At 39.3% G+C, this 15,785-nt stretch overlaps 1 protein-coding gene and 1 long non-coding RNA gene across 5 annotated transcripts in view; one reads left to right on the forward strand and one right to left on the reverse strand.

Moving 5' to 3' along the window:
- The window catches only part of NLN (neurolysin), a 65,913-nt gene extending 60,240 nt beyond the window's left edge, over nucleotides 1-5,673 (forward strand). For both annotated transcript variants that reach the window (XM_038402373.2, XM_038402379.2), the window contains exons 13-14: nucleotides 4,646-4,812; nucleotides 5,251-5,673. In XM_038402373.2, the coding sequence (XP_038258301.1) occupies nucleotides 4,646-4,780 (135 nt within the window). In that variant the 3' untranslated portion in view covers nucleotides 4,781-4,812; nucleotides 5,251-5,673. The remainder of the gene's footprint in view (nucleotides 1-4,645; nucleotides 4,813-5,250) is intronic.
- The window catches only part of LOC119855739, a 57,901-nt gene that overhangs the window by 4,671 nt on the left and 37,445 nt on the right, over nucleotides 1-15,785 (reverse strand). The gene's annotated exons all lie outside the window — the stretch shown is intronic.

The following is a 15,785-nucleotide window of genomic DNA, read 5'->3' on the forward strand; positions in this document are numbered from 1 at the left end:
CAGCCAGCCCCTCATTGGCTTCAGGTGTCCCAATCAACCTAGCATTCTCCCTGCCTTCTGGAAAGTTCTTAATTGGCCCCAGGTGTCTTAATTGACCTGGAGCAGCTGCCATTTCACTTATCCTGGTACCAAGGATTTGTTTAGCCTGGAGCTAATATATCTATCTCCCACTACTTTTCTATAGCCATCTGGCCTTGCCCGGTCACAGTATCAAATCCACTACATCAATAAAAAAGTTTATAAATGGTTTAATTTTATAGTAGAAAATCTGTATTTTAAGGGCATTTGTGTTTTACACAATTCTTGGCTATAAAGTTAAATATGTAAAACTTGTATAAGATATATGGCTCCTGTGGTTTGTTAGGAGATGATTTCCACTTTCCCCTTTATTTTACACTGCACAGTATGGGAGAGCACACTTCCTCGTGGTAAAAGATTATGCATGGTCTGCTGCCGTAAAAGTTTATGACACTAGTGCCATCTTTCCATTAATAGCAACTCACCTATGTGTTTTGTTATGCAATTACCATTCAGAGTATGGAAATCTAAATCTATTTTGGGCCTCCCCTTTTGCAGCACAGTATAATTTACTACTCTGTCAGATCAGTTGAAGCATTTTGTGTTTTGGTTTCTTTGTTTGTTTGGTTTTCACAGGTTTAAAAATACATTCCCTCAAAAGGCTTTGAATCTTAAATTATTGGTTCGTTCTAGAGCTGCTATTTTACTTCTTTGTAGGCCTTGACCTCTTCTTTTCACAGCACAAAGGAAAGATGGCTGTTCTAGTGGTTAAGGTGCTAGCCTGGGACTTGAGAGACCTGTGTGTAATTTCCTGTTCTTACACAGACTTCCTCTGTGACCTTGAGCTAAATCCATAGAGGGATTATTCACAAAGTGGACAACTGCCATTTATATGCCTAAATTCAAAATTTAGATTCTCAGAATCCTTGTTCGGCTGCCGCCTAATCCTGCAGATGCCTAAGTTGCCACTGGTAAAGCCCCCTAGGTGCCTACATTTCTGTCGCTGGGTATACACCCCTCTGCTTCACGGTGTGGAAGGCCCAAGTTCAAATCCTCCCCCTTTGCTTGATGGGGGCAGAGATTTGAACCCAGGGCTTCCACTTCTCAGGTGAATCCTCTGACCACTGACCTCTGAGGTAGGTCTCGATCTCTCCTGGTGAAGCTCTTCCATTTTTTGCATATAAATAGTCAGCAGGCCAGAGACGGAGAGTGAGAATGATTCTGTAGCCCAGTGGTTAGGTCACTAATATGGGATGTGGAGATTCAAGTCCCTGTTCCACAGAACTAAAGTTATAAGGGCTTTACCACCAGCCCCCTTTTTTACAAGAAAGGGTTTCAATGCCTAACTCCAGGAGAGGGTTTGTGGCTGTGAATGCTGAGAGGAGGGAAGCACCTGCCTCTGGCCTGGAGTTAGGTGCCTAACTCCCTTTGAGAAGTGGGGCTTAGGCTTCACCCCTCTCCTTGTGGGTACATTAATTAGCTCCCTGTTCAACATGCTGGCTTTTGTTAATCCCATTTGTAGGCACCTGATTCTCCCCATGCATTGTATAGGGATCCTGGGCACCTAACTCAGTGCTGTGGATTCCACTAGACCGTGGGGCACCTAATAGTTACGTATTGCAATGCTGAATCTAAATCTTATTTATGGATCTAGCCCCTTAGGTCTTCCCTTTTCTGTTCCGTGTGCTCTCTCTTTGCATAGGCACAATCCATTTTCTAAGTGTCTCTGAAAGATGGCTCAGAGTTTTGACTATTCAAAATTTCTCCAAATTGCTCTGTGACTTTTGTTTCTCCCAATGCATTAAAGTATCTTGTATTCTGAGTTTTATTTAGGGGTTTTTTTCTGGACTTTTTTCTCTTTATATGAGAGGCTTAAAAATAATTTGTCTTTTCAATTATCGTACCACTACCAAATGGATATTCACTGTGCTTCAGCTACATAGATTCTTGGTGCCTTTCTTTAGCGTGAGGCCTTCTGGAAACTCTCTTTATGAAGAAGAGGAGAAAAGTAGTTATTTCACTGCAGTCTGTGACATTTTATGTTTGTTCAGCTGCTCATATAACTTTTTAAGAGGGATCTACTATGTGAGAGCTACTTGGTGAAGGCTTTAAGTGGAAAAAAAAAAAAAGTAACCTCACCTCCAAATCAGATCTGTTTAACCGGTTGTCCTTTCTGGCTGCATTCTTTAGAGGCATAATAGAGTTTCCCTGATGGGACCAACAATCCTCCGTAAACAAATATCAGATACTCTAGTAAGCTAAAATCTTTTCTTATTTCAAACAAAAACTGCCATCCCCAGATACCCAATTAGGTTTCTTACTACAGCAGCAATTTCAAATAAGACCTCAAATAATTTCAATTTCAGAAATTCATGAAAGGAAGGCAGTTACTAGCATATCACAAGACTGGGGTTTTTAGAACCTCAGCTTACCTCTTCCTGTCAGAATGAAACTGAGGTTTCACTTCCTGCATAAGCAGCTATCACATTAACAACTTGAGTGTTAGAAACCGTATTTTTAATGATCATTCATAATCTTCTGAACTCTATAGCTTTATTATTGTCAGACTCCTCAATCCCTACAGATTTTATTGAGGAATCTCTACTCTCTCAAGAACTGGGAGATGTGATTACCTATATGATGTAGTAAAAGATTTTTACCACTGATACCACACATTTTTTTTTTCCAAATTACTCTTTACTCTCCAAAGAACAAAGGCTTGATTCTGTATTAGACTTCCGGAGACTAACTCAAGCAGTAAAATATAAGCAACACTTCAGTATGTTCGCTCTTCAATAAGTTATCCAGACAGTGCACCTGGTAAGTCAAGGTAGCCTCAATACGTTTCCTAGAGTTTTTAAAGAGAGATGTTAAAGATTCAGAGGAAAAAATTCTTCCCCTCTTTTCCCTCCATTGGAATAGAAGGCCCAAAACACAGCAGAATTGCTATGGTTCTGCTGCATGGAGGAAAAGCCATGCAGGAGCTTCTAGACATATCTAGATCATATGCCTAAATCCACAATTAAGGGCAGTCATGGCTGCTCTGAGTCAAACCATGAGAGGTTTAGAAATAATTATTTTCTCCTGCTGCCCCAATCTATCTTGGAATCCCTGTAGAAAGACCATTTACTCAAGCTTTTCTCAGGGAATGGGCTTGAAAGATAGTAAAGAAACAGCAGTATTAACCATAGTAGTCCAACTACTACAGCCAGGTTTTTCAATGTGTTAGAGACTGTATGGTGGGAAATGAAGCTAAGGGATGAAATAACAGCATAGAGGCCTGTAGAGTTTCCAAAAAGATGATCAAACCTTAGAATTCAACCAATAAACAGGACCTTCACTTAGTCCTTCAGCACAGCTATCAAGAAGTTGTATAGTCTTAACAGACAACCTATTAGTGATGTATTATCTACGACAAACAAGGAAGCAGCTTATCCTAATTCTTCTTCAGTCAGGAAGCCAAATAGATCTAGGAACCCTGCGTGCAGAGAAACATCTTCCCATTGGCATTCATATCTCAGGGGCCCAAAATGCTATAGGAAGATTCTTTAACTAACTATGAATGGGAACTAGTACTGAAGATTACTTCAGATGTTGTAACATGCCTCTTGCCTTTCTTGTTCAGATAGTTCTGATAACTAATTATTGCTTCAGGAGTTACTGGCTAATTCTGTTAAAAGTGTCCACTTAAACAGAAGCAGTGTTGGTACTTGGCTGTTGTTGCATCCAAATATTCCTCTCACACCTTACACTTCTATGAGATGGGATAATAGGTACTATAATAGAAACAAGGTACCTGAAAACATAAAACCCTATCAGCTCAGTAGTGTGAGATATTTTCATTAAATTACTAATTCCATATGAATAAATGTAAAAGAATTTAATGTTTTTTAAAATTAGAAAGAGAAGTCCTTAATTACTATTCTAGCATCATATTTCAACTGTCTGTTAAAATAACAATACTCTTAACATCACTTGTGATGTTGTTGGTGCTCTAACAAATCCATGTGCTTTAGGCAACAGACTCTTGTGGAAAAGCCCCCTGAACTTGGGTTTCGGCAGGGAATAGCTCTTTGTTACCTAACATGTTTAAAAATAATATTAAGGTCTATGTGTTTGTGTTCTGATAATGATTTAGGATAATTCAGCTGCTTATTATCCCCCAATACTGCAGTTAGGGATTCCTTCAGTTTGGAGCTGATAGCCAAGGATTTTGAATTAGGGGAGTGTGGACTTAAGGTTCCCTTGGCGTGTGTGGCAGTCTTCTAAGATAACCCATCCACCCCGGATTTTAGCAAAGCACTGTATGCATGGTGTCTCTTGGTGAACATCTTACAGAACATGGGCAAATGAAAGGATTGTGACTACATAAATGCTATAAGAACACACGAGAGAGGTTTTTTCTTCAGGAATTGATGGAGGCCCCTGCAGACTTGAGCCCACTCTGGCCACATAGCCTTAGTTGTCTCTAGGATACACCCCAGGCTTTGGCCCTTAGTATTAAGGGAGAATAAGGAGAGAGGCAGTTCCTACCATGATCAGCAAGCTGTCTTTCCTTTATTTGTTATTGATTTAGAGAATTTCACAAACATTAAATATTAACATTCTGATTTACTTTTTCTGTCAGGCTGGAATGAAATACAGAAACCTTATCCTGAAACCTGGAGGATCTTTGGATGGGATGGATATACTCCAAAATTTCTTACAGCGTAAACCAAACCAGAAAGCTTTCCTATCGAGTAAGGGACTGAATACTCAATGAAGCAACAGATCCTTTGCAATGGATCAAGCAAGGTGGGCAACTTGAAATCTCAGTGTATTTCATGCCTTTCTTAGACAATGTATCACACAAGGGAAAACCAGTAACTTAGATTTTTTTTTTTAATATTATTGTATACATTTGATTAAATCGCACAGGACTACAAAACTTAACACGTTGGACCAAAACATTCTAAGATACTGTGTTGAAATTTGTATAGTGATTTTATTTGTGAATTGTTATGAAATTATACAAATTAATCTAGAAAAAATACTGACTTGTATGTCTCTTGAAAGAGACATGGTTGAATTATTCTTTGTGAATTAATTTTAAAATGAGGAAAAAATTCATTCCCCAAAATTAAATAATTGATTCATTTTTATTCTACAGTTTCTTTTATTGTTCTGATAGCTCACTAACATCTACTGTCTAAATTAAACTCTTTCTGTGCCTTGGGTTTATCTTGCTTCCAGGCAGAAGATCCAAGATTGAGACTTGGGAGAGGTCTTTTGCTCCCAAGAGTGTTATTGGATGAGAGATTTGCATTGATGACACTTTCATCTTTTATTTTTATGTTAAACTATCATCATGTACTGTATAATTTAAGAACTTCTCTTAATTTTAGTTGTCTCTCCTGGGAGACAGGTGAAGAAGCTAAGATCCTTGCTCTTCTATCATCTTCTATTTTTTGTTGATATAAAGCTTTATTCGAGGTCACCATCCATCTCCTTTTCATTCTTTCTTACCACCACTAGCAGTCACTAGAAAGCAATACTTGTACAATTATAATAATATCAATTGTTTTGTGAAGTCTTTCATGATATATAGAAAAAAACAATTTATGTCTCCAGTAAATTTTAATAGATGGTGAAAATAAATCCAAGAATGGTATACACATGCCCTGAATCTTATTAGTAATTCTTTCCAAGGTGGCAACCTGGAGATGTTCCAAGAAAAGTCACATAATTTAATTATTTTACATGTTGATGGAGAGCATGACTGTAAAGCCATGCAGTGGATTGCATTGCATTTTCCTCCAATAGAAAATAACTACTTATGCAATTACGCAAATAAAACTATAAGCGCCGAGGCACTTCTTCTTGGAATATATAGAGACGTCACCCTTAATTTCCAAACTGGGCAGTTCTGAGGCATTACCACACTACTAGGAATCTTCTAGTTACTAACTTACATTTTTACACATTTGAACATTTCTTTACCAGAACTGGAGAATAATGAAGCAGAAAAATTTATATGAAGTTCCCCATTTAGGATTTAGCTGATTGTGAATTTTAAAACTTGAGATGAGATATGCTACTGAACCCCAGCAGCTATGGATATGAAGAGACAGACAAATGTACCCCAAAAAGGAAAGCCTTATTATTTAAGCAACCCATATTGAGATCTGAATACAGAGTTACTAAGGAATTTGAATGGTGGTGTTTATGAAGCATCCATAACCATAGAAATAGTATTTGTCAAACATAGAGTGTTTGCTTATAACGGATCAAAAGATATTAGTTTCCCCTTGCCCCAGAAATAAATCCAAATTATTTCACTTTGTCCAGGAACAAATTCACTATTTTAAAATATTGAGCATACTACAGAGATTCATTGATCAACCAAAATTTGAAAGCTGTGACTACTAATGTATTGGTTTTAATGTGTCCTTTGGAATTTAAGAATAATGCCATCATATATATGCTGATCAGGAGAATATCACAGACTTTTCCACATTAAGGTGTCAGCTTCCACTGATTAGCCTTCAATATGGCAATTATAGAGGCCAAACCTAGAAACTACCTGGCCTCATTACGATCAGTAACTAATCTGTCAGACTTGAATCAAACCTTTTGCTTTACCATAAATACTAATATGAACTTTCACAGCCAGTTATTTTTATGCCCCAGTACTGTAATTATATGCACTACCACAGGCACATACATGTGCATGCAGTTCCATATGTGAGAAACAGTTGTATAGTAATTGAGGCATCCTGATGATATTAACCTTTCACTGGAAATTAAGGCAAGGCTGTTTTGTAAACCTTGAATTTTGTCTGGATTAAGGTCTGTTAAATTCTAACTGGGTTTGGAATGAAATACTTTGCTTTTCTTCTTCTTAAACAATTATTTCTGTTAAGGTGGCAGTTATCGCTACAATATTTTTAAAATATGCACTGTAGAATTTTAAAATTCTTATGAATAGAAGATACAAAAAATAGCAGCTGAGCAGTGATGCTTTTGTAAAATGAATACACAAGTTTCTGAACAATGGAAGATTTAGCAAGAGACAAAATGTAGTGTTCCTTTTCAATCTGATAAACATTACCACATGAGGGAAACCTTTCTCTGCATAAAATAGAAGTTTCAGCATAAAGAGATTTGTGAATGCAATGCTTATAAACAAAAGTATGCTTATGATTATATAGTTGGAGAGATTTAATCTGACTGTTAAATAGTAAAACAATCTGTTAACACAAAGTGCTATTGATGTAAATAGTTAAACTGGCTTGTAGGCTTTTCTACTATTCCCAAAAGTCTCCATCATATACAGTTAAGAACATAAGACTGGCGATACTGGGTCAGACCAATGGTCCATCTAGACCGGTATCCTCTCTTCCGACAATGGAAGTTGCTTCAGAGGGAATGAACAGAACAGGCAATCATTGAGTGATCCTTCCCCTGTTGTCCACTCCCAGCTTTTGTCAAACAGAGGCTAGGGATACGCAGAGCATGGTGTTGCATGCCTGTTCATCCTGGCTAATAGCCATCGATGGACCTATCCTCCATGAACTTATCTAGTTCTTTTTTGAACCCTGTTACAATTTTGGCCTTCATAACATCCCCGGCAAAGAGTTCCACAGGTTGTCTGAGTGTTCTGTGAATAAGTACTTCCTTTTGTTTGTTTTAAACCTGCTGCCTATTAATTTCATTGTGTGACCCCTAGTTCTTGTGTTATGTGAAGGAATAAATAACACTTCCTTATTTATTTTCTCCACACCAATCAACATTTTATAGACCTCTGTCATATGCCCTCTTAAGTCCTTTCTTTTCCAAGCTGAAGAGTCCCAGTCTTTTTCATCTCTACTCAGATAGAAGCTGTTCCATACCCCTAATGATTTTTGTTGCCCTTCTCTGTACCTTTTCCAATTCCAATATATCTTTTTTGAGAGAGAGCGACCAGATCTGCATGCAGTATACAAGATGTGGTCGTACCATGGATTTATTTGGAGGTATTATATTTTCTGTTTTATTTTCTATCCCTTTCCTAATGTTTCCTAACATTCTTTTAGCTTTTTTTTGACTATCATTGCACATTGAGCAGATATTGTCAGAGAACTATCCACAATGACACCAAGATCTCGTTCTTGAGTGGTAACAGCTAAGTTAGACCCCATCATTTTGTATGTATAGTTGGGAATGTGTTTTTCAACAGGCATTACTTTGCATTTATCGACATTGAATTTCATCTGCCATTTTGTTGCCCAGTCACCCAGTTTTGTGAGGTCCCTTTGTAACTCTTCACAGTCTGCTTTTGATTTAACTATCTTGAGTTTTTATATCATCTGCAAATTTTGCCACCTCACTGTTTACCTCTTTTCCGAGATCATTTATGAATATGTTGAACAGCACTGGTCCCGATACAGATCCTTGGGGGACATCACTATTTAACTCTCTCCTTTCTGAAAATTTACCATTTATTCCTACCTTTGTTTCCTATCTTTTAACCAGTTACTGATCCATGAGAGGACCTTCTCTGTTATCCCATGATTACTTACTTTGCTTAAGAGCCTTTGGTGAGGGATCTTGTCAAAGGCTTTCTGAAAGTCAAGTACATCATATCCACAGGATCCCTCTTGTCAAAATGTTTGTTGACCCCCTCAAAGAAATCTAATAGATTGGTGAGGAATGATTTCCCTTTACAAAAGTCATGTTGACTCTTCCCCCAACAAATAGCGTTCATCTATGTGTTCAATAATTCTGCTCGTTACTATAGTTTCAACCAGTTTGCCCAGTACTGAAGTTAGGTTTACCAGTCTGTAATTGCTGGGATTGCCTCTGGAGCCTTTTTTAAGTGATGTCACATTAACTATCCTCCAGTCATCTGGTACAGAAGCTGAATTAAGTGGTAAGTTACATACCACAGTCAGTTTTTTTTTTTAGTTTTATGTTTGAGTTCCTTCAGAACTCTTTGGTGAATACCATCTTGTCCTGGTGACTTATTATATCAGTTTGTTCCAAAACTTCCTCTAATTACATCTCTCTCTGGGGTAGTTCCTCATATGTGTCAACTAAAAAGAATGGCTCAGGTGTGGGAATCTCCCTCACATTGTCTGCAGTGAAGATGGATTTAAATAATTAATTTAGTTTCTCTGCAATGGCCTTCTTTTCCTTGAGTGCCCCTTTAACACCTGGATTGTCCAGTGGCCCCACTGATTCTTTAGTAGGCTTCCTGCTACTGATGTACTTAAAAAAAATTTGCTGTTACTTCTTAATATACAAACTTGCATGTCAAGAGTTAGGCACCTGATAAAAGTGGTCTGATTTTAGAGGTGTTAAGAACTTGCAAATCCCACTGACCTCATTTCAGGCCATCTGAAAATCAGGACACTTGCTTAGGTACCAACTCTAAACACCCATGTTGGCCGCCATTGAAGCCTAAGCCTATAATACACAGCTGCCTGCTGAATTTGTACTTAAAGTGGTATCAATATCTCTTTTTGAAATTTCTTTGATATCATTCTCACAGAGTGCTCATTTCTGGCATGTGCCAAAAAAAAAAATCACAGGTTTTAGCTGCCTCAGAGAGTTTGTTTGGCTTCACAACCCAGGGTTCTAAAGTGAGAGTCAAACAAAATGGTGAAAATATTGCTGCCTTTTCTGCCATAATCTGGCAATTATTTTAAGGACTGGTGCTTCCACTGAGTCTGGTGCTACCAGAAAAAACACTGGTGTCCTGCTATCTTGCTGCAAATGGCTGGTTTTCCAATAGGAAATGATATGGCTGCTAGTTCTTTTTAGACAAGTAAAAGAAAGATCTGTTTGTCTATTACAATACATCTCCTGCCCTTCTTCTCTCTTGTCTCTAGCATCAGGATTGCATGCTGTTTCTTCTTATATACCATTTAATCTTAATGTCCTATCCCAATACTTTTTCCATGCTCTGATACTCTTAAAAGATTACTCTAAAACTGATGACACTGCATCATATTCTTCTGTAACAATCTATACCCCCTTAATACTATCTAAAATCAGTGCCTGATACTGCTTCATTGTAGCAATTGTAGGACTAATCACATTTCTGAGGTGTGCTCACACCTCATAGGAGAACATGCAGGATAAAAGGAGTAAGTGATACCAGAATAGGAAGAAGCTGTAAGTGATCTGCGGGCCAACAAGACGTTAAATGGAGGGACACTGTTAGATCACTGATGCAAACTGGACCTTCTGCCCCTTCATAGGAAGAAACTACAGTAACTGTCTCAAGAAAGGAATTTGACATTGTAACTGAAGATTTCAAAACATCCATCTTCTTAATCAGTGCATCGACGTACCGATAAAGAGAGAAAGTTAAGACTCACAATCCATTTTTATAGTGTGTGTGACAGGAAAAACAGGTCTGTCACTTGGGTATATCACACTGCTGTTGTCACCATTTGTTTTATAAAATAAAGCTTCCTACTGTGTAGTCATTATGTAATGTTAATGTAATTTTCTTAAATGATGATCTTACTGTTTACTGGGTTTTTATATATACTAATGTTTGTATCATCACAAGTTATATATGTACTCAATGATTTCCCAGTTAAAAGAAACTTTCAGATAAGCAGTTGGAGTTTGTGATGTTCTATTTGTACTCCTCTCCCTGTCCCACCCAGTCTCCAGCATCTCAGTACAACTCTGTGTAGCTCAGCAGCAGGAAAAAAAAAATTAATTTTGCAAGCCAGTTCTCTCTTGAATCATTTGTCTGGGTGTAGGTAAAATGCCTACTGCTTTAATGATCTTGATTGTGGTTCTGTGGCTAATAAATGGAATTGGAACTATAACTAACAATATATTCCTTCATTCTAAAAAGGCACATAGGATATTGTCAACTGAGTCAATATACCTGTTAAGCCTACAAGTAAAAATTAGTTTTATGTCTAGGAGGAGACAATTTGTCCCTATTAAAAAAAAACCACCTTACAGTTTGGAACAATATAGTTCAGTGTTCAAGAGAGATCCAGGAGTGGAATAATGGAAAGATGTATGAAGAGTGCGATGCACAGTTTGTCGTGCACATCCAAGATGTTCCATTTAGAATAGGTATAGTAATATAACAATGTTAATGGAAACAACTGACCGGGATATATCTGTCCTCTCTTTACCTAAAACATTACACTAAGAGTATGTCTGCACTTTCAGCTGTGTCTTTAATTCACAACTTGGGAACAGACTTTGATCATGCTAAAAATACAAGTGTAGTTGGAACAGTGTAAGCAGCAGGAGGGGGTAGGCTCCCTCAGGCTGTTCCTGCATCACATCAGCCCCTTGCATCACCATGGCTACACTGTATTTTTAGTGTACTAGCCTCAGAGTTAATATGCATATTCTCATGGAGCTGGAAATAATGCTCCCAGCTCAAAGCATAGACATACCCTAAGAGGTACACAGTGTTTTAGCCACATAACTCCTGCTAAAATCTGTCAGCACCACATATGTTTCTATCCCCTCCCTGTCTCCAGTTTTTGGGAGGAGATTGGAATCTTTCCTCTCTCTGCTTCTCCTCTTGGCAGTTGGTTTTTTTTCCTCCCTTTCTGTGTGGGGAAAGCTATTTCATCCCATGTGATGGGGGGGCTGTCTGCCCAGTAAAATGAAAGTGTTATGGCATCATGCAGAGGCAAATTAAGCGGAGCCTAGGTTCATCATATTTTCAGCATCCTCTCATCCCCTCGAAGGATCCACTTTAATTTGTCACTAGCCTCATATAAATGAACATGTTTAAGACAATACCATGGGAAAATATAACACACTGTGACATAAACCAGATTATTAATTTTAATTAGTAAATAGGGTTAGCCAATCACTAATCTTGTTTCTTGCACAATTCTATTAAAATCTATTGTACCAATGTCCATTAGACAAAAAACAATTATGATTACTATGATCATTTATAAAGAGCAGTCATTGCAATGAAAAATGAGTCACAGGGTCAATATCTCCAGCTTTCAGCCGTAGAACACTAAGTACTTTTTAGGGAACTGTGATCTAAGGGCTGAGAAGTAAGTCAATTGGGGACTATTGAAGGGGCTTTCCAAAAGTTGAGTGGATTGTATGGGGAGTGGTGAGAACCAAGAGAGCTGGCAGACCAGGCTGTGGTGAGTGGGAGTTAGATGGCTGGAGGTGTTGGGGAGTAAACCAATTACTGGGAGGGGTTAGAGACTGACTAGATGTCAGTGGCAAAAAAGAGGTTAAAGTAAGAGGGAAGGAACCAACAGCTGAGAGGAGGAAGTTGGACTGGGGTGTTTTTGTGAGGGTTGTGGAAAGGTCAAGATGAATGTTAGGGTGGAGGCAGCAGGAAGGAATAGGAGATGTGGATAACTACACATATCCAGTACCTCAGTGCAGTTTCCTGATCATGTATGAGAAGAGTATACAATTTAGCTGTGGGGTGTGTGTGCGTGCGCATACACACGTATATATTGATCATTGTCTTTTAAGTTAACGGTAAAAGACTGCGCTAAAGAGCCTGAGATTATACTTCAAGATGTTTAAATGCTTCAGCTTGGACATCATCTTGTGACAACATCATATTCTCTATGAATATCATTGATGCTAGCTCTCTTGTGTGTAAAGAAAAACTCTTTGACTTTAGCAAAGCTTCTGATACAGGCTCCCACAGTATTCTTGCCAGCAAGTTAAAGAAGGATGGGCTGGATGAATGGACTATAAGGTGGATAGAAAGCTAGCTGGATCATCAGGCTCAAGGGGTAGCGATCAATGGCTCCATGTCTAATTGGCAGCCGGTATCAAGCAGAGTGCCCCAAGGGGTGGTCCTGGGGCCGGTTTTGTTCAATATCTTCATTAACGATCTGGAGGATGGCATGGATTGCACCCTCAGCAAGTTTGCAGATGACACTAAACTGGGAAGAGTGGTAGATAGGCTGGAAGGTAGGGATAGGATACAAAGGGACCTAGACAAATTAGAGGATTGGGCCAAAAGAAATCTGATGAGGTTCAACAAGGACAAGTGCAGAGTCCTGCACTTAGGACGGAAGAATCCTGGAAGAATCTGTAGACTGCTATAGCCTAGGGACTGAATGGCTAGGCAGCAGTTATGCAGAAAAGGACCTAGGGGTTACAGTGGACGAGAAGCTGGATGAGTCAACAGTGTGCCCTTTTTGCCAAGAAGGTAATGGCATTTCGGGCTGTAAAAGTAGGGGCATTGCCAGCAGATCGAGGGACATGATCATTCCCCTCTATTCAACATTGGTGAGGCCTCATCTGGAATATTGTGTCCAGTTTTGGGCCCCACACTACAAGAAGGATGTGGAAAAATTGGAAAGAGTCCAGCGGAGGTCAACAAAAATGATCAGGGGGCTGGAGCACGTGACTTGTGAGGAGAGGCTGAGGGAACTGGGCTTATTTAGTCTGCAGAAGAGAAGAATGAGGGGGGTTTGATAGCTGCTTTCAACTACCAGAAAGGGAGTTCCAAAGAGGATGGATCTAGGCTGTTCTCAGTGGTAGCAGATGACAGAAGGAGGAGTAATGGTCTCAAGTTGCAGTGGGGAGGTTTAGGTTGGATATGAGGACAAACTTTTTCCACTAGGAAGGTGGTGAAGCAATGGAATGGGTTACCTAGGGAGGTGGATGAATCTCCTTCCTTAGAAGTTTTTAAGGTCAGGCTTGACAAAGCCCTGGCTGGGATGATTTAGTTGGGGATTGGTCCTGCTTTGAGCATGGGGTTGGACTAGATGACCTCCAACGGTCCGTTTCAACCCTGATATTCTATGATTCTATGACTTCAATTTGGGAGACATACACCAGCAGTTGATAGCAGCCAATAGTAAAACTTCATTAGTTTCTAAAAATTATACATGATTTTCTTAACAGAACAGGTTAATGCTTAGGGATCAGTGATCATAATCTGATTACATTCAATATGGGCAATGGAGGACAGTCTCAGCCAGAAATATATATGTTTAGTGCTTCAAAGGGCTAATTTCCCAAACCTAAGGAAAATTATAGCAGAATTGATTGTGAGAAAAAATTTAGACAGAAAAATGTAAATGAAAACTGGGAGCAATTTAAAAAAAAAAAAAATTTATTACACGGCCAAAAAAGCCACAAATCCATAGTCAAGAAAGAGAATAACTTTCCTGGGTCAGTGGTGAAGTGAATACTGCAATTAGAAATTAAAAAGCAATATATAATAAGTAGTAAACAATGGAAAACAGATAGCAACTATACAAATTAGAAGTGCAGAAAATTGATAAGGGACGCTAAGGATGTCAGTGAAAAATCCATGGGTGGCAGGGCAGAGGGCAATAACAAACCTTAAGTATTCTAGAAGCAAAAGAAATCCGAGCAGTGGTTTAGGCTCAATACTAGATGGAGACAGTCAAAGTGTTAGTTGTGCAGAGGTGTATGATCTGTATTTAGAAAGTATCAGGACCATGTCCTTGTATCACATGAGGCTGATGAAATACTTTCCATTCCACTGGTAACTGAGGAAGATATTAGACAACATCTACTAAAGATAAACATTTTTAAATCAGCAGGCCTTGATAACTCGCACCCAAGAGTCCTAAAAAAGTTGGCTGAGGAGACCTCTACTGATGTTCATTTTTAATAAATCTTGGACTACCAGGGAAATTCCAAAAGACTGGAAGAGTGCTAAAATTATGTCAGTAATCGAAAAGGGCAAAGGCGAAAGACCTGGTTAATTATAGGCTGGTTAGCCTGACATCAGTCCTAGGCAAAACAATGGAATAGCAAGTACAGGATTCAACTGATAAAGAATTAAAGGACAGGAATATAATTAATGTCAGTCAACATGAAAAAAGTCTTGTCAAACCAACTTGATTTCATTCTTTAATTGATATGAGTTTGGTTGATAAAGGTAACTGTATATATATTCTATACTTAGACTTTTGTAAGGCATTTGATTTAGTACTGTACAACATGGTGACTTAAAAATTAGCATGACACAATATTAATAGACTACACATTAAATGGATTAAGAACTGGCTAGCGGACAGATCTCAAAAAATAGTTGTCAATGATGACTCATCATCAGCTCAGTGTTTTGTGACAGACCCAGACTAGTGGGGTACAGGAGTCTGGTCATATTGCTAAAGGATCCCCCCCAGCCTAAGAGGGGGGTCCACAGGACCTGGAAAGCCAAATAATTATGGGGGACAACTAATGAACAAGGACAGGAGTGTGGTCAAAGGGTCAAACGAAGGGAACCAGACGGGGACACCAAGCAGAGAATCCCGGACAGCGCCCACTGCTCCTTGAAGGCATCAAGGGAGTCAGTGGATGCCACCCAGAGGAACTCTGCCCAGAGGCGTGAACGGACAGAGGATTGGAAATGGGCCCCACAGTCACAGGAGACTCCATCGGCCAACCTCCTCACCCTGGTTTTATAGATGACCACTTTAGCCAGGGCCAGGAGGAGATTGACCAGAAGGTCCCGTGACTTGGTGGGGCCACGGACAGGGCGTGCATAAATAAGAATGTGAGGGGAAAAGTGCAACCAAAATCTCAACAAAATATTCATGAGGAGCCGGAATAGGGGCTACAGCCTGGCGCATTCCAGGTAGACGTGCGCCAGGTTTCCCCTCACACCACAAGTGTGTCCGGGATTGGGATGAACCGCACCAAGTACACGCCCATGCTCACGGCCCTGTGAAGGAGCCATCAGCTGATATCCCCAGCAGGCCTCGGAACCAAGGTGGAATAGAGACCGGCCCACCGGGGCTCCTCACCTTTTAAGGGTGGCAGGAGATCCCGCCACTTTG

This window comes from Dermochelys coriacea, chromosome 5 (assembly GCF_009764565.3).
Source record: "Dermochelys coriacea isolate rDerCor1 chromosome 5, rDerCor1.pri.v4, whole genome shotgun sequence".
Lineage (NCBI taxonomy): Eukaryota > Metazoa > Chordata > Testudines > Dermochelyidae > Dermochelys > Dermochelys coriacea.